Raw genomic sequence first — 19,715 nt, 5'->3', positions numbered from 1 at the left:
AGTGCTTTCGTGCCCTTTGGCAAAGGGGATCAGTAGCCACACCACCGCCACATGTGTGTTAATACTCCTCTCCAGGGCTGTGTGCTGCTCTCTGACGAGGTTGTATTTCTTCAACAGCTATTCCCAGGGTCCAGGGAGTCCCAGAGGATATCAGAGTTCATTAATTTTTATCATAACATGGAATCTTTCAGGTCTGAATGGCAGCACACAGCTGTCAGGGGCTTTCTGAACTCTGTTACAGCTCCATATATCTCTAGGCAAAACAAAGGAAAGAGTCAAAAACCATGTACAAAATGCTTGAGATGTTTTATTGTTTGACTTGACCATGTGCTGAAGTACAGTGCCCAAACACGTTTTTCCTACTGTCCATGGAAACTCACCTCTGCTAACCCATATTGATACCCCTCCCTGCATTAGAACTGCATAAAATAGGTTTTAAAGGAGCTCTCTTTGCATAATGGTAATGAAATCCTCATGTGCTTCTTATAACTATTCTATAAATACATAAAAAATGGATGTTCCCTTCCTATGAATTTTCAGCAGACTTTGTGCACCCATAGTATTGTGGAAGTTCATAAATAATGACTTGTTATTCTTAATACTGCTTTATGTCCACAAAATGCAATTTTAATTTGAAGGGATGCTAATGTGTTTCCGGGAAGGCTGGTTATTTGTTCATTCCTTTTATTTTGCCCACTTATCAACTGAGTAAAATGCTTAAAGGGAGTCAGTTTTCATGGCGAGGAGGCCCAGTATTATTCCATGAGACACATTGTCAGTAAATGCCAGTGACAGTTTATGTGCCAGGCCCTGTACTAGACACTGCCCAGTGTGGAGAACACACAGACCCACCAATGAAGAAATCGTAGTCAAAAAGAAAAGGCAGGGTTTTTAGTTATAAGAATAAGTGTGTTCTTTTTTAGTTTTGTTTTGTTTGAGACAGGATGTTGCTGTGTAGTCTAGGCTGGCCTCAGAGTTATCCTGTTGCCTCTGCTTAAATGTGTCCTTGATAGTTGTGTCCAAGTAGCTTACTGCCCACTCTAGCCCTTCACATGTGCCTCCTGGACACTCTGACTTAACTAGTGGTGATTGTAGGCTGTGTGTACTCTTTGCTGAAGGCCACCGAGTCACTTGGGTGCTATTATGGACCACAGTACAGCTACCCAAGTTCATGTAGCCCTGTTTGTACACGAGATGTTCACATGCAAATAATCCTATTTGTCTTAATATATGTTCTTTTTTAAAGGTCAAAATCAGACTAGAAAAAGCCCACTTATCAGATGCTTTTGCAAAGGATGAGGCTGAGATGTACAGATTAATTGGTTCTAGTGAATTTTTAAAAGTAAATACAGGTGTCCTTACATCAGGTGAATGGTACCTAAATCTGAGTGATGTTGTCATGGAGAAAGTGTCTGTGGCTCAAAAAAAACTTGACCATATACAGTGTGTTTAAAAAAAAAAAGATATGACAGGGAACTTAGTGTGTGTGTACAGAGATGCTGAGAGAATTCTCATGTGGTACCTTATTTTATTTTTATTTTCAGGGATGCAGTGATAAGTCACTGTAAAAATACATCCTCCTGTTGTATGTTGTATGACAGAGTGTGTGAGCACAAGGTGACTTCACATTCATTCTCTGTCCTTTTGAGCTTCCTATCCCATCATTAGGACCTACTCTGTTGTGGGTATGTGAAAACTGAAATTCATAAAGAAATAACTAGTTCCATCTTCTCTAAATCATGCCAGCCCCACCCTCTTCATTTGTAGCTTCTTCTCTTCTTTTTTTCCGAATGATATTCACGCTCTGAGTTGGCTTGTGGAGTTTGCTAAACTCCATTTTTGCCTAACAAGAGTTCCTTTTTCTCATAACATTTGTTTAGGAAGAGACCATGACTCATTTGTCATATGAGAAAATGGGAATTCTCCAAGAGACACTTGGTTGATTTACCTTTCCTCGGTCTGTGGGAGCTGTGTTCAGTTGAAGTTCTGAGATTGTGAGTTTATTTTTCCTTACTGTCTTCTCCCTCCCCCTCAATATTGTGCTTACTGTTGATTTTCCATTTTATTAAATATTCCCAGGAAACCAGAACACAGGGTGATAAAGTGTTTAAGTGCAAAGGGCGGGGGTGGGGTGTTTGCAAAGTTCAGAACCAAGGAGTCAAACGTGCATTTTGGATATCATGCCAATTGAACTAAGTTGCAATTATCAAATCAATGTGCTTTCCCTAGAAAACTCTGTTGGGGAGGATGTAGATGTGTTCCTGCTTTACGTTTCTCCCCATTTAGAGTCAATGGCATTGAGATTTTGCTTCTGGGTCTGCAGAAGATGGGATGGGAAAATATAATCAAGGTAATGGACATGAGGCAAAATTTTGAGAAAATAATAAAAACAGGAGTGTTTCCATTTTCTGTTAAGTGTATCTACTGATGTTCCAGAATCCACTATAAGATGTTGTAAATGGTGCATGAAATGAAAAATTCTTGGTGGTGTCCTGGGACTACACCCGGAGCTATGTTCTACTCCTGGCGATTGTTTTGGATTATTTTCTCTATTCTAGTTGAAAATATAAAAAAAATTAATTAAGTGTGACTAGGTTGTCTTGACAGCAGAGTTCATTCCTGGTTAATTATTATTTTAATTCTTGATGTTGTCCTCCAAATTCTCAACATCTGTAGGAACTTTAACATTTGAAAGAGCAGCTGATGGTCATTGACCACCCAAGCTGATACTGGTTTTCTGTGTTGGTATTTCTCTTGCTTTATGTTCTTTCCTTCCTTGCATATTTATTTAAGAGATTCTGAGTAAGAGCATGGGACAGAATCTATACGTAGTTTCTGAATGTGGAGGACAATTGTTTATTGATTTTATGCCTATGCATTTTTGGTGGGTACTCTATCCCCAACATAGGATCCCAGGTCTAGATACCAGGCAGCTGAACAAAAAGTTTAGACACTGTCTCTATCAGGGCATTGCCCCTCCCTGTCTCCCCCCCCCACCCCACTTCCAAAACTATCAAACAAGATAGGCAGTATTTTTGACAGGGACACAGCTGTTGGCTCAGAGAGGTTTACTAACTTTTCTGACGTCTACTCCACTGATGAGGGGCGGACTAGTCTGCAAAGAGAGTTTTACCTACCACCTAATTTTATTTCTCTGGCTTACTGCAATTATGTCAATCAAAAGAATTCTCTCATGACAATATTTTGATGCAACATATTCTTTAACTAGAGATCATAGTTTTCATTCATTCTTTCAATAAAATGACTCATTTTATGGAGTCTGTCTCATCTCATATGAAAGAAAATCACTCATGTTCATTCTTTCTGAAAGGTGTCCTTAGTACCAATTATATTGTCATGCAGTATCCCTCAATTTAAGTCTACTGAACAATATATGAAGATTTTTGCATAATCAGTGTGTAGTTGTACTATTATTATTTAATATGTAATACTACCAAGTTTTTAAAAATATCCACAATAATATTTTTGAAACTGTGAGTTTGCGAGGCCAATTATATATTTTTCCAATATATTATATTGTATATAAGTAACTGCTTTAAAAGTTTGCCATATACTACCCACAAATTACTTTGTGGTACCAGTGGCATGCTCACTGCTTTTTGGGTAACTGTGGCCTTGGTGGATTGCTAAAACATGGGAAACCATGACTTGGTTTGTGATAGCTGTAGGAAAAGAGAATTGCTATGAGCAGTTTGACCTGACATCTATGAATTCAGACTACATTGCACTAGTCAGTTAAGCAGGAGTTCACTTTGGAATTCTACAGTATTTCATCCATTCCTTTTCTGGGAGAAAATGCTGCAGAATATCAGGTAGGACTGCAAAATAACTTCCTTATGGGAGCAAGATCCTTAGGCTTTTGCATTGAATTTCAGAGTATTTCCAGATAGTATGAATTTTTGCAGCTTACTCAAGCAGTGGCCCAGATGGTGTGACAGTCTGTTTCCAGGAGGAATTGGAAAGTATTTCCCTGTGCACAGCATTCTAGTTGGCTCGTTCTTTGCTAGGGCTGAAATGAAATCCCCTAAAGTCACAACTGTCTTAACATTCTGAAGGGTGTTTATTTAACCTGAAAAATCCTGCCTCATTTTTTTAAAGCATGTTAACAATTTCATTTACAAATATTCACTGTAACTCAATCCCGTGGTGGTGTCTACAGCTACTTTGAGACTCTATTCAAGCACCCCTCCCCTTCTGAGGTCTACATAACAGTCTTGTCTTGTTTCCAAAGCATAAATGACTCTGTCTTTATTGATCGAATAGCACCAAATCCACTTTTCCCCTCCTGAAGTCATTTTTTAAGTAATAATATATTACAAAATTTCATGATATAATAGTCTATAGTGCAAATGTTATAGGGAAAAGATCCTTGATTCAGACATACACATTCAGATATGTACAAAAAGTAGAGTCAGATCCTGGGGAAACAAAGACTTCCATCTGCATGAGTGCTGAATGTTGTCTAGGTGTAATATTTGCAAAGAGATTGTGGCACATGGTAGGAAGGTGTGCAGTAATGTAGGAATTGATACATCCCAGACAGAATGGCAGTTTCCGCCTCCGAGGAGGTGCCATCCCTGAGATTCAGACACTCGGTTTACAATGCGCTCAGTATGTGCAGGGGTAGGGCTGTTGCCATTGAATAGTAAGCAGACATTCTTGACACTCTGAATAGTGGTCAGGGTTGAACAGGGCAGTGGGTGTTTGTTGGAGATGCTGGCAGGATCATGCCCTACACGAGTGGTTTGTGTCTTGTTAGGAATAAAAGGCCAGGGGTCTTCAAAGGCCAGCAGTTTTCTATTGGTATTAATTTTGAAGAACTTTGTTTGCGATTGTTCTGTTTTTCTATCAACCATACCAGTGCTGACATTGTAAAAGGTCTAAGGAAAATATTTAAGAAGTTTTGAAGAGGGAGATATTATTAGCTTTCTCAATGAGAATCAAAGTCAAGGCATCTTCCAGGAAGGAAGAACCTTCTGAGTGGTCCTTGGAAGGTGGGGAGGGTTGCAACATGTGGAATTGGCAGGTGGGTCAGAGTGATGGACATTGGAAAGGGAGAAGAGTTGAGCAGAGAACATGAAGAGCTTAGATTTGGCCATGCTGACCCTGATTTGGGGAGTATGTTCTGGAACACAACACCAACAGGTGGGTAGGAATGTGATTCCAGAACTCATGAAAGATATGGCAGCTAGAGCTGAGGGTGGGATGTCAACCTCACCAAGGTTTTGTTTGGAATCAAATAGCTGGATAAAATTGTTGTACAAAGGGGTTGAGACTGAATCAAAGAATATGGAAAATGGAGCAACAGGCATCAGAAGACGGGCTGGAGGAGACAGAAGGTGAGGCTGGTGGTATCCAGAGGTACAAGGTCAGCCCAGAGTCAAGAAGAAGTGGAGTCCATGGTGACAGAGAAGTCTGGTTTCAGCAGAGGGAAGTTTTCGGATTTCTTTTTGGAGAAGCCATGGTTCTTTGGTCCACTTTGAGATATTGCAGTTGGTGGAGAGAAGTATGTTTGGGGCAAGGAAAGAGAGTATTCATGGAGGCAAATATTTAAGAAGTATAGATCATTAATGCAAAGAGGAAGGCAAGTGAAACTTGAAACTGCTCTGATGTTTCTAACTCTTTCTAGCCCTCTGGCTCCTTGAATGTCTTTCTTCTTCTTTCTTTTTTTTCTCCCATTTCTTTTCCATCTTCCCTGACCATCTCCTATTTAATGGTCAGATTTGATGAGGCAGTAAGAATGAGACAGCAGAGAGCGAAAGATTGAAAATGTCAGAAAGTGTAGAAATCAGCAGTACCATTCCTAGGCATATATCCAAAGGACTTTAAGTCAGGATGAAATAGAAACAGTTGCACACCCATGTTTATTGCAGCATTAGTCACAATAGCCAAGGTATGGAAACAGCTCAAAGGCTTTAAAACTAATGAATGGATTAAGTAAGGGTATAGATATATACACTTTCTTATATATGTGTGTGTATATATGTATGTGTGTGTATGTATATATATATATATATGAATATGATTCAGCCATAAAGAAGAATGCAATTTTTGTCATTCGCAGGTAAATGGATAGAACTGGAGAAGCATCATGTTAAGTGAAGTTAAGTCAGGTTTAGACAGACAAAGGTTGCGTGTTTGCTCTTATGCATGGAAGGCAGATCCAAATAGAAATACAAGCAATATGTATATGTATATATTTATACTTATAACATGTTTCTAATAGTAGGACTATTAGAGGAAAGTAAGGAAGGAGGGGAAGAAAAAGAGAATGAGAAGAGTAAATAATATTGAAACACATCACATCTGTGTAGGCAAAACAAAACAAAACGTACTGAAAACTGTTGAATGATTCAGGGTAGGGGGAAAAAGGTGAGGAAGAGTGACACAGGGGTTGAGACTAAATATTTACAGGTAAAATTTCACTGACCAGTTAACAGACATTTAAAACAATGAAGGAAAGAAATGTAAAACAGGTCCTTTGAAGGGGATGGTACGAGCGGGAGGGGGAGAGTAAATGAAGAGGCCAAAGGAGAGAGAATATGACTGAGGTACATTCTATATGTGTGTGAAGATGGAACACTGAAACCTATTGAATTCATTTTATGAGGGGGGAGGGGAAAGATGGAGAATAATGGAAGGGATGAGCCAAACTGGAGTACATTGTATGCATGTTTGGAAATGTCACAATGAAACCGTGTACAACTATTATGCACTAATAAAAACATTTAAAAAAAAAAGAAAATGTGGAAACAGAATGGGTGGGGCTTGTGGTGTGCTCAAGTGGGAGGGAGCTGGAAGATGCCTTGGGGATCAGTTGTCTAAAAATGAGTTAGTGATAGGCCTTGGACCAGGACCTCCTTTCACTTATCACTACCATCCAGTTCCTCCCTCCTTCCCTCCCTTCCCCTCACTTCTCTTCCTTCCTTCCTTCCTTTCTTCCTTCCTTCCTTCCTTCCTTCCTGTACTGGGGTTTGTACTCAGGGCCTTGCACTTGCCAGACAAACCCTCTACTGCTTGAGCCAGACCCCATCCCTTTTTTGCTTTAGTTATTGTTCAGAGGGGGTTAGCCTTGGATCATGATCCTCCTACCTCCGCCTCCCTGGGATTGTAAGTATGAGCCACCATACCAGGTCCTGGTACCTCTGCTTTCAAAAAATCATCCCCATATTCATCAGGCTCGAAGAATTCCAGGGTCCACTCATTGGAGGTGGATGTATTCTCCATGGTTATATGAGAGCCACAGAGCACATGTGGGCTCTCTCATGGGATCTTTAATTCTGTACATGCTAGGCAGTCTTCTTCTCCCTTCACTGACCATCACAGGTCAGAATCCCCTCAAAGGAAAAAAACAGTCCCTTAAGTGCTCACTAACAATATCAACTTTGAGCTTGGAATAATACTATTTTTGTTTCCTTTTTGTCTTTATAGTTTGAACTTTTCTTTTGATATTCTGTAAATATTCATCATCTCAGACCCCTTTGAATTGCCATGGCTTTTAGTCAAAATTTAGCAAAATGTGCCATTTGAATAAAAACCTCATTAAAGTGAGGCTAAAGGAATTCACTTCCTTTTGTACCAGCCAATTAGGTGTCTTTGCAATTAAGAAAAAAAAGTCAAGCACTTTATAGTTTCATATTCCATAAGCCTGTTTTTAATTAATAGAGGTGACATGTTTTAGGTGCTGGTACACATTTTGCCTCCAGTGTTGTGCAATTAACATTAATGAAGAGTGTTAAAATTGGGAGAGAGGAAAGCGCTTCTCAGGCCTTGTGTGGGACCATGCCTCTTGGCTGAGGTCTTTGCTAGGTTTCCATTTTCCTGAGACCTTGCAAGGCAAGAGTAAAAGTAATGGAGGAGGAGTTCTTGTTATTGTGGTGATGTAATGTCAGAGTTCTCACTGTTCATCCAGCCTGTCTCAAAGACAAGGAAACACTCCAGAATTCAACTTTGAAGAACTTAATGTTCTCTTGTGAATAAAAGGGAGGGATGGAGCAGTAAAGGAAGTAACAATTATTTAACCTGTCACACTGGTGAGATACTAGGGTTATGTTCACCATGAACTTGGAAGGGGTGTGCTCTGCTGCTCCTAGTTCACAGGGGAGAAGACAGGTATACTGAAGTTCAATAACGCCATAGTCAGGTAAGCGACTGAAATTTCTGCACTTGGTTCTGTCCATCCCAGTTTGCATATCTGAGAGGTGAGCTTTTAAAAGGTAGTCCTGAAGTCAGTAACTCCTTTGTTTTGTGGTTTTGTTGTTCTTAATCATTTATGTATTTGCTTATTTTTTTTTTCGGTTGTTCTGATACTTAAATTTCTGTCTACAGGAAAGTTGCTTCTTTTTTTCTCTTTTCTGAGATAGTGTCTTGCTGTGTAATCTTTTCTGGCCTGGAACTTGCTATGTTCAAACTCATGATTCTCCTCCTTTAGCCTCCAGAGCACTTAGGAAAGTTGATTTCCTGTCTGCAAAATGACAGAAATAATAAATGTCACTTAAGGTTATTCTGAAGATTAAACAAACAAATAAACAAGGATGAAAACAAATTACAAAATCAGCAACTCTGAAGATGTCAATTGAATACTTGACATGCAATCTAAAAAGAGCTCAAATGTGTGTATTTGCCTATCTGTCCCTTTCCCCTCCATGCTTTTTACCAACATTTCTGCTTTACTGCAAGGCTTCGATTACCCCAGCTAAAAGTCTGTAGGTTCTGCTTTGATTGGCAACAGGGCTGATAAGCATTGTAGGTAGGTCAGATGCTTCACAACCTTCATGCCCACCCCTTCAAAGAGGAACCAGATCTTTTTTAGGGGGACACTGTGCATTGACAGTGGTGCTGGACACCTTATGTGAAAAATAGGTTATCCCAACCACACAGCTGACCTCAAACACATTGCCACTTCTAAGTTTTAGGTCAGTAACAGACTGGAAAGTAGATGAAACAACAGAATGAATAGGACAGTTTCTTAATGGGATCTGTATTGCTTCACCTAATGGTTTCACTTGTTAAAGAAAACCTGGTGATTTATTAGTATATGCTTCTTAGTTCAAGATCATACCAAACATTTAAACAAGAGCTGCCATCTATCTCTCACAAACTCTTCCAAACAATAGAAGAGCAGAATATACTTCCTGACTTGCTTGATGAAACTACTATTCCTTGTTGCCAAGACCAGTGATGTCACAAGAAAAGAAAATGATCACCTATGAATAGAAACACAAAAGCTTTAATAAAATTCTAGCATACCAAATGCAGCAATATATAAAAAGGACTGTATGGTGACTAAAGGGTCTTATCCAAGGCATTCAAAGTTAGTTTAATGTTCAAAAATCAGTCAGTGGAATACATGATAGGAGAAGAATAAAGGGGCACCCTAATAAACAGAAAAAAAAAGCATTTGTACAAGTTTAATGCCTTTTCATGACAAAAATACTTAAAATCTTGAGACAGAGTGTCATTATTTCCATCTAGTAAGGGCTGCTATAAAAAACCCACAACTACCACCATATTTAAAACTGAAAGTTTGAATGGTTTCCCTGTGTGATCAGGAAAGAGCAAGAATGTCACTGCCATCATTTCAAGTCAGTATGGCACTGGAAAGTCTACTGCACCATTGAACAAAGGTGAAAAATAACATCCAAAAAGAAAAGAAAAAAAACGTAAAACTATATTTGTTGCAGTTGACAACACTATGTACAAAATCCTAAGAAATCCACTTTAAAAAAAAAACCATTATAACTAAGAAATGTGTTTAGCTTGGTGCCAGTCTAAAAGATCAATATGTATGAAATAGGGGTGAAATTAATTAAGACATATTGTAAGCACTTTTGTTAATGTCACAGTGTACCCCCAGCACAACAATAAGATAACAAAAATTTAAAAAATTTAACAAGCTCAGTATGCAAAAGTCAATTTGTTTCTATATGCTGGCAAAGAACAATTTCAAAACGAAATGAAGAAACCCAGTCTGCTTGCACTAACATCAGAAAGAACACAATACTTAGGAATAAATGTAACAAGAATGTGAAAAACTTGCACTTTAAACCTATATAATATTGTCAAAAAAAAAATCAAAGAACTCCTAGTTGAATATAAGGATATCCCATGTCCATGGATCAGGAGACTTAATATTGTTTGATGTCCATATCATCAAGTTGCTCTACAAATTCGATGCTGTCTCTTTCAAAATCCCAGCTGGCATGTTTTGCAGAAATTGAAAAGCTAATCCTGAACTTCATGTGAATGCAGATGACACCAAATAGCTAAAACCTGCTTGAAAATGAAGAAAAACTACTCCCAATTAAAACAAAAACTCTACTTCTGTCATAAGCATGGACATACAGAAAAGAGAGTAGAATTGAGATTAAACAAATGAACCCTATTTGATCAACTGATTTTTCAAAGTGGTCCCAAAATAATCCAATTGGGGAATGAATAATCTTTTCCTCAACAATGATATTAGAACCACATGCATATCCACATGCAAAAGAATGAGACTGGATCGCTTATACACACCATGTACAAAAATTAGCTGAAAATGGGTTATAAGTCTAAGTGTTTGAGGCCAAGCTCTGAGATGATTCGAAGAAAACACAGGGATATATCTTTGTGATGGTATGTAATGGTTTCATAGAGACAATGCCAAATCACAAGTGACAAAAGAAAAAAATAAATGAGAATTCTTCAAAATTGAAAGCTTTTGAGCTGCATGACATGCTTTCAAGAAAGTATAAAAGGAAGCCAGGTGTGGTGATGGTGCATACCTGTAATCCCAGCACCTGGGAGGCTGAGGCAGGAGGATAGTGAGCTTGAGTCCAGCCTGGGTCACATAATGAGATCTTTTCTCTAAAACCCCCAAAAATGGGAAGGGGGGGGGAGAAGCAAGTATAAAGGCAATCTACAGAATGGGGGAAAATTTACAAAAACGTGTATCTGATAATACATTCTACACATGATATATCAAGAACTCTTATACTGATAGTGGATTTCTATCCATAATATATCAGAACTTTACAATGTAATACTAAGATAAACAATTCAGTTATAAAGCAGGTACAAGATCCCCAGACATATTTCTGCAAAGAATGTATACTACTTGCCAGGGAACATGCAAAAAGATGCTCACCACCATTAGCTATTAGAAAAATACAAATGAAAACAAAAATGAGATACCAGTTCTATTAGGAGGATGGCTCAAATAAGGAAAGGCAGGTGGTTACAAACATCATGTATGTGAAGACATTGGAATCCTGATACATTGCTGGCGGGAATGTGACAGGCAGCATCCACTCTGGTGAAAGCTTTGATATTTCTCAAAATGTTAAACATACAGTTACCATATAACCCAGCAATTCCATTTCCAAATACATTCTCAAGAGAAATAAAATATATATCTCCATAATGCCTGTAAACAAACACTGATAGCTGCAGGATTCATACTTGCTAAAAAGTAGAAACAACTTAAATGCTCATCAAATGGAGAATAGCTAAGAAAAGGAATGAAGTACTGATTCACGCTACAACATGCACGAACCTTGAAAACATTATTCCAAGTGAAAGATAGCTGCCACCAAAGACCACAAGAACAAATGTGTGTGAAATATTCAGAGTTGATAGATCTTTAGGACAGAGAGTATATCATGGTGCTGAGGGCTGGGTAGAAAATGGATAGTGACTTCTGATGGGTGTGGGTTTCTTTTTACTGTTGGAAAATGTTATACATTAGAATGTGGTGAGGATTACACAGTTTTGTGAATACAATTAAAGTATTAGTTATACACTAAGAGTAGGTAAGTTGCATGATGTGTGAATTATATCTCAGAAAAGTTTTTAAGGAAATTAATTCATCCTTATTGTCCAAAATAGGAAAATACCTCAAACCTTAAAAAGGAATAAGTGCTCTGCAGATGTCTTACACATCTAGAGCTAACATCTTCTGCACTCCCTTAACTGCTGAGTGTATATGCAGACATCATTTCTCACGGAAAGGAGTATGAATCATTTCTCACAGAGTTTAGATTCCAGTTGCTTTAAATTAAACTGAGAAAGTTTGGGAACTTCTGACTTGATCACTGCTTCTATTGCTAGATTTAAGATTGCTTTAAATTAATATATAATTTTAGTTCATTTATACATAATTGTTACTTATTTTATGCATAAACTCTTATATGGATTTTGAACATTTCCTGAGGAATGTATCTTGGAATCTTGATTAGTTTCCTCAAGCTGCCATAACAAATTACTACAAACTGAGCAGTTTTAGACAACAGAAATTTATTCTCTCTCTGTTCTGGAAGCTAAACATATCTACCCAGATGCTTCCTTCTGGAGGCCTTGGAGACTTCATTCCCTGCTGCTCTCAGGGCTTCTAGCGGCTCCAGCCATCCTCCATTTGCACACATATCACTCTAAACCCTGCTGGCACTCCACATCCCTTTCTCTGAGCATCTCTCTTCTTTTGGAAGGATGCTTATCATTGGATCATTCCCACCTTATTCCAGAAAGGTCTTATCTTAAGGTCCTGAACTTGATCACATTTGCAAATACCTTTTTTCAAATAAGATCACACTCACAGTTTCATTGGGGTGGACATAGCTTTCTGAATCTACCTTTCAACCTACTCCAGCAGCAGCAGCAGTCTATCAAAGGGTAGACTGCAGGAGGCAGCTGCAGGAGGGTTCTACTTCACGTGCAGGGAAGATGGTGGAGCTGTATTGTAGATAATTGAGAAACAATGATAAAACTGACTGAAAGTTGTTCTGCTTTTCATTATCACCACAAGCTAGCATTCCAATCATTACTGATGATGGAATACTTCTCCTTCCTGGCATCACGTGCTCCCTCTGTCCAGCCTCTGTCTCCTTCACTGCTTAGAAGCAGGAGATAATGGGAATTGTTCTAATTCCCAGTCTATACATTTTCAACCTAGTATGCAGGGTGCAGAAAGTCCCATATATATGTATGTGTAAAATACCAACTTTATAAAGATAATAAAAATATAATATATAACTTGACCTACCAATTTTATACCTAGAAAAAGATTTTAATTTTTGTTTCTAGTGCAGTTAAACCCATTAAATCTTCTATTGTTTGTTTGTAACCTATTTTTTAAAAAATGAAAGTATCTTTCAGTATTTCTTTTGGGCTCTTAGAGTTCATTTTTCTTATTGACTTTGTAAAGACTCTTCATATAACAATGGGTCTTATATATCACTACATATATTTGCCATTTTCTTTCTTTTTTACTTTTAATGTTTTTAATTTTCTTTAAAAAATATTTTATTTTTAAATGATCATACAATAATAACATGAGATTTATTGTGGTAAGTCTGTCCATGTGTACAGTGTACATTGAACAAGTTCTTTGTACTTTTTTTAGGTAGCAGATTATTTGAATCTTTATCTAGATTTTTCTTTTTGTTTTACATTATCATATACCCATTTTTTCAAACTTGTGACCCTTTGACTTGTGACTCTTTACTTGAGGATAGAAACAAAATCAGATTGTTTGCAGTAGTAATAGATCTATGAAAGGGTGTATTTGAAAAGAACACTGAATTTTTTCAAATGGAAGTATAGGAAGGTTTTTTTTTTTTCCCCAAAAAAAGGAAGCATTACCTAAAACCATTGACATGGACTCTGAGCTAGGTAAGGAAAACTGAGCACCATGACTTTCTAACCCCTTGTTTTATAGACAAGAACCAGAAGCTCAGTGACTTTTGACAATTTGCCTGGAACTCGGGAAAAAAATGTTGATCTTTAAACTCACAATCCATTGCTCCTGTAAAAGCCTGTCTTGTCTTTTTCTCTCTTATTAAATGTGCTATTTAAATTCCTAAAATTCTTTTTTTCCTGCAAAATGTCTATTTGATTATATTTTTTCCTCATTACAAAAACACCATTTGTTAACCATGAAAAATAAGAAGAAAGTACAAGTAAACAAAGAAAAAGACAATTTTTTTAAAGATAGTTTCTCACTATGTAGTCCTGGCTGGCCTGGAACTTGTGATGCTCCTACCTCAGCCTCCTGAGTGCTGGAATTACAAGTGTGCACCACCACTCCCAGAATAAGAAGAGAGAATTATACAATGTCTCTTTGGACAGAGTGTCTCCTCCTCGATAAATTTATTTTGCACCTGCTAAATGCTGGGTCTTATGTCTGCATTTTTATATCAGATTTTGTCCTCTTGTCCTTATTTCTGTTTTCCAGGATATTTTGATACATAAGGTGGTAAAAACGAAATGCATTAGTCAGCTCAGAGTTCATTACACAGGAGAAGCTGGGTTCCAAGTAGGGTGACCAGTTGTCCCAATATGCTCAGTACTGTCCTCGTTTTCATACCAAAAGTCCCACACTCCAGGAACTTCTCATTCTAGCCACCCAGAACAGTTGTCCATTCAAAGGCATGCAGCATCTTACGATATCTTGTTTCCAGTTGACTGGAACTGCCCAGTAAAGAGCTGGTTGTTGCTGGGGAGGGGGGCGAGGGAGATGGTGGCAGGGGGAGAGGCGGGCGTTGTTTTGGTCTGCATGTCCATGTCATTGTTCCCATAATGTTGCCTGTTTTGTTCCCCAGGTCTCTCCATGTGCTTGTGTGCAATGCAGCAGCTTTTGCTCTGCCCTGGAGCCTCACAAAAGACGGCCTGGAGACCACTTTCCAGGTGAACCACCTGGGCCACTTCTACCTTGTGCAGCTCTTGCAGGATGTGCTATGCCGCTCGGCCCCTGCCCGTGTCATTGTGGTCTCCTCTGAGTCCCACAGGTGAGGTGCAAATTCATGTTTTATACTTGTTCCCTTCCTTGCTTCATCTAAAACTCCCCTGAGACCGTATTTCAGAAAATAATTTTGATTAGTCATACTGTGACAAGTGTGAGTGTGCACAGCCTGGCTTCCATAAGTTTTCTAGGTCTTTCTTTGTGTGTGATTAGGGGAGTGATTTGGGGCGGGACTGTCTATAACAGTGTGTAGTGTTTGTACAACTGTACTTCAGGCTCCTCATTGATTTTGCTTACAGATGGAATAATAATTGATTAAATCTGAATGGCATGACCTTTATTGATTTGTAATTCAACATTCTTACCAAGAAGAATGTGCAGTTATTCTAGCAGGAGAAACAGTGCAATTAAAGACTGTGAGATGAAATCCAATTGTTTTATAATGAGAAATTAGGGAATTCAGTGCAGACATTAGCTGTGTAATTGTAAAAAGGGAAGTACTGTAGTTAGAACATATTAGAAACCTGGCCAGACCTCTTTTGGTTAAAATTTCAATTAAAACATCAGATGCTACTTCTTTTCCATCACCATTAGGAGAACAGTCAGTGGACTAAAATTGGAAAATTTCCTCGTATTTTTAGCATATTTGTTTCCGGATTGGGATAAACAATTATTTGTCCAAAGAGAAGTACTCAGAAGAGTACTTCTGAGTACTCTGAGATGGAAGGGCACACTTGTTCGGGAGATTTCTCCTTTCCATTTTTTTGGTGAGGGGATGGGGGAAAGCTTACAGTCTTAGCAGAGTAGTTGAGAAAAGAATAATATGCACGGGCCTATTTTTCCTCCCTCGTCTCCATCTTAAGTCCTGAAATGTTTTAGTGACCCAGAATGAAGCTTATTTTTTTAATCATACTTCCATAAAACGTAACCCTTGGGACTTAGAAGAGAAAGACCAGCCAAGGGTTAGCTTGAACCCTTTATCACTCCCAAACACAGGGGCTTATGGTATAAGTGACACACTGCAGACAGATTTACTTTTACCATTTTAAATTTATGATGGCTGAAATGAAAGGAAAATGCCAGTAATAATCCTCCCCCATGTGAAAAGACATGAAACATCTCGTAATTAGGTGGTTACAAAATCTGGCCAGCCTTATCTTGGCAAATCATACCAGGTTTGTGAAAGAAAGTAGAGTAGCCCTGTTAAGGAGCGAGGGCGGCTACTGTGGGGGCAGGCAGGAGAGAGAGTACACTGGAAATAAATCTGCCAGCCCCAATCGTTTGCCAGATGTGGAGGGCACCACGGGATATGTTTAAATGAGCCTGTATTTAATGGGAGATTATGTCGAATTGTCAGCTGCTTGCTCCCCTTTGAAAATGTGTATCTCCAGTGCTATTTCATGTGACGTCTTTGTTCTCTCCCCATCCACAGTGTAATTCGTGCCTACCTTGGAGATCCGAATCTTAATTTCATTGAAAAGATGAGTTTGGAAGGAAGGCCTTGGCCTCCTGAATTAGATCTGTTTTCATTTATACACAACCTGCACCTGTCTGATGACTGGCTCGGCTTTTCCAGTTTGCATGTTATTAAAGGGTATTTTTACAAAATGTTAATTCCCTCAAGCTGGGTTGTTTATTATACTTGTGCTGCATTCCTCAGACCAGAGAGCCAGTGAGGATGTGGGTGCGCAGGTAGCTGGTACCCCTCACCATTCAAGAACCCTGAGCCCTAAACCATGTTGTAAAATGCAAGCGTTGATATCTAATTACCTCCATAAACCTTGGTGGAAGCTCTTCATTGGAGTCAAGACCCCCTGTTAAGGGAAAAATAAAGTCCTGTGTTTGCAGAAAATATTATACTAGACTGCCCCGAGGCAAAATATTTATTAGGCTTCCTGGGTCTTCACCGTGTTTTAGTTACTTATCTGGAGTCTGAGCAAGTGAATTGAATTTCTGCCTATCTAAAATATATCATTTTGAAATGAGAATTTGACTTTCTTGGTGAGAAAAAAATTTCAGGTAACAATTAAAACAGAATGAAAAGAGCAGAGTTCTGGCTGCATGACGCTAAATGGCTATGACAGTGTTGAGGGCCAAAGTGACACACACGTGACACAGCCACACACAACGCAGTCATACATAATACAACTACACAACTCGACCACGCACAACAGAATCATACACATGATCAATTCCACACGATTAGTTTCATATATAACCACATGTGACCATACACAACACAACACAACCACACACAGTCACACACATGATCAATCACACATACAACCACACACAACCACAGCCACACACAATATAATCACACACATGCTCATACACATGGAACCACATATGACCATACCTGAGCACACAGTTACAAACCTGAGCACACACATACAATTACATACAATATAGCCACACACACAGTCATACACACTGATCACACTCACACAATCACACAAAACCATGCTCACAAGTACACAAAACACAGTCACACACACAATCACATATGCAAAACAGCCATGTACACACAGTTTCTCATGAAAATTCTGAACTAGCTTTTGTGGGCATAGAATCCATATTAATTACTTAATTTGGGAATAAAAAAAAATATTCAGCCAAAAAAATAAAAAGAGTAGTGTGTGTACAAATGCAAGATGGGGTCCCTCAGAAGGCATTAACATTTTAGTATATCAGCAAGCAATAATTTTGCTCAGTCCTCATTGTTTGGCTCTGTGAGTTTTTCAATGTGCAATCAGAGCAGGCAGCCTTTGAAGGTTTGCCCTGTTGCATCTTCAGCTGAGAGATGAGCAGGTCATTTTTTTCAGGAAGCTCTGCCCCAGCTCAAAGGGTTCAGAAAGTGGCCTACTTCACACTTCCTGGACAGCTCTCAATAAGGCTAATCAGGCCTTCAAGATGCAGGAGAGTTGGGGAGGAAGTCAGGGCTCCACTGTGGGGGTAAGGGGCTGTTGACAGGGGGAGGACTGAGGCTTTCCATCCACCTGTGCTTCTCTGTCTTGAAGCTGTCCTGCGACCTTTTGCATAGAATTTCTTATCATGGCAGTTTGTTTTCTAGACTAGGTTCTTCTCTTAGGGATTTAATTGAGGGCTGCAGGTGGAGCACCTGCCTAGCATGCTTGAAGCCCTAGTTTCCATTCCAAGCACTGCAAAAATAAATTTAAAAATAAAGTAATAAAATAAAGAGTTTAATCTTCCCAGTGTTCGCCAGATGTGACATACTTCTGCATCATCCTTAAAAGGCAAAGCAGGGAATTCTTTCTAAACATTAATATGCAAATATTAATGTAGCACTTAGAGGATTTGAACTGAGTAGTAAATGTTGACTTTCAAGCAAGACTCAAAACAAGGCTTTTTGTAATGAGGGAAACTTGCCCCTTAGGTTGGAATTCTAAACCCATGAGCAGACTTCAATCCTGGATTTAGTCCCTACTGTGATTCAGCAACTCCAATAGGCAAATCATGAGAATCTCTCCTTGTGCTCTCCAAGAAGTCGCAGTCTATCAGTGGAAACAGGTGAATGAGTAACTTGTGGTCCAGTGTGGAACAATGCATAGGTGATACACAAAGGTAGCCCCAGAGGGTTTGCTACTGATCTTGGAGGGGCAGTGGCTGTCATTGAACAGAGTAGTTCCTAGAGGGTGGGTACTTTATTTCCATAGAAACCAGTATTTTAATCTCTTTGCTTCTTTCAATGTATCCCTCCCACCACAAAGAAATCATTGTGACATCCAACTGGGTGAGAGGTAGTTAGCGAGAACATTCTAGAAGAAGTGTCCCTGAGCTGAGTTAAACTAAACAAGTCACTAAGGCAATCTAGCAGCTGCTGATGAAGGAAGCGTCAAGGGTAACAGTGAAGGGAGTTAGTTTATCCCATATCTTTTACATGTTCTGCAAATTCTCCATGTTTTTTCCTACTTTAGTAGGTAGGGTTTCCACATCACATCCCACACCTTGGGTGTTTGAGTTTCCAACTTAGTAGTTCTTTTGTGACAGCTTTTCTTTTACTCCTTATTAGGACATTAAAGTCAAGTTCAGAAATAATATAATTTCTTGCACGAACATACTTTCAATTCAATATGATAACTTAACCGTAATACAAAAACTGATAAATGGGTAACAAAGAGCACATATTTTAACATGGAAATGCTTGTCCAGGACTACAGAGAAAACAATCAGATGTGTGTGTCCATGCATCAATTGCTTCGTGTGTGTACTGGCAAATGTATACTGTCAATAGGTGTGTGGATTTGTGGACCCCAACACCCGCCCCCATCCAGTGAAGTCTAACACTCTACACAAAACCTTATGAAATCCGAACATGCATTCACTCCTCACTTACACAGGTGTCCATTGGAGTCCTGCAAAGGCAGTGCATGTTAAGCTGTATATGTGTGAGGCTAGAGGCTCAGATAATTAGCTCCAGGCTTTGCATCAGCTGGAGCACCTAGTGAGGCAATCTTCATGGAGCCAGGCTCTGCCTGTGTTGCAGGATAGCCACCATCCCTGGCCCCTGTGGGCAGTCTTTATTTCCACCAGACAAAGGCCCCCATAAAATATTCAAATTTCCTGCTAAGTTCTACTACCTTGCACAATTAAGCTCAGAAGTCCGGGGTCTTCCTGTGGTTTGGGGACTTGAAAACAAGCAGCCAAAAATTACTTTCAATGTCTCATTGCTGAATCCTTGATGACATTTGTGGTCACTGGCTTTGTTGATGACTTGAGAGGGGCAGTGTCATTTAACACTAGAAACTGAATGTCATTCACTAAGTCCTAGATGAGGGATATTTAATTTCCATTAAAACAGGAATTTCACCTGCCCCTGCAATACTTTTCTTGGTTTTAGCCCAACCTGAACTGCTTACCTAAAGGAATAGCAAGATATTTTTCCTATAGCTGTTTTCTGGGGGTATTCTCACCATACTTCCTTATTACCCAGAGCTCAGAATTAATTTAGTGA

The 19,715-nt window shown here is 39.0% G+C and overlaps 1 protein-coding gene across 19 annotated transcripts in view; it reads left to right on the top strand.

Annotated features, from left to right (window-relative positions):
- The window catches only part of Wwox (WW domain containing oxidoreductase), a 927,061-nt gene that overhangs the window by 256,397 nt on the left and 650,949 nt on the right, over window positions 1-19,715 (top strand). For 17 of the 19 annotated variants that reach the window (XR_012441878.1, XR_012441877.1, XR_012441881.1 and 14 more), the window contains one exon: window positions 14,601-14,786. Coding sequence is in view for 14 of the 19 variants with exons in the window: in XM_074055599.1 (XP_073911700.1) it covers window positions 14,601-14,786 (186 nt within the window). In the remaining 5 variants the exon portion in view is untranslated. Of the gene's footprint in view, window positions 1-1,890; window positions 1,995-14,600; window positions 14,787-16,172; window positions 16,711-19,715 lie in introns of those variants that run through there. The other 2 variants (XM_074055605.1, XM_074055607.1) reach the window with 2 other exon arrangements.

The sequence above is a fragment of the Castor canadensis genome, chromosome 15, assembly GCF_047511655.1.
Source record: "Castor canadensis chromosome 15, mCasCan1.hap1v2, whole genome shotgun sequence".
Lineage (NCBI taxonomy): Eukaryota > Metazoa > Chordata > Mammalia > Rodentia > Castoridae > Castor > Castor canadensis.
The sequence above is the reverse complement of the archived record's forward strand: the minus strand, read 5'-3'. Positions and strand labels throughout refer to the sequence as shown.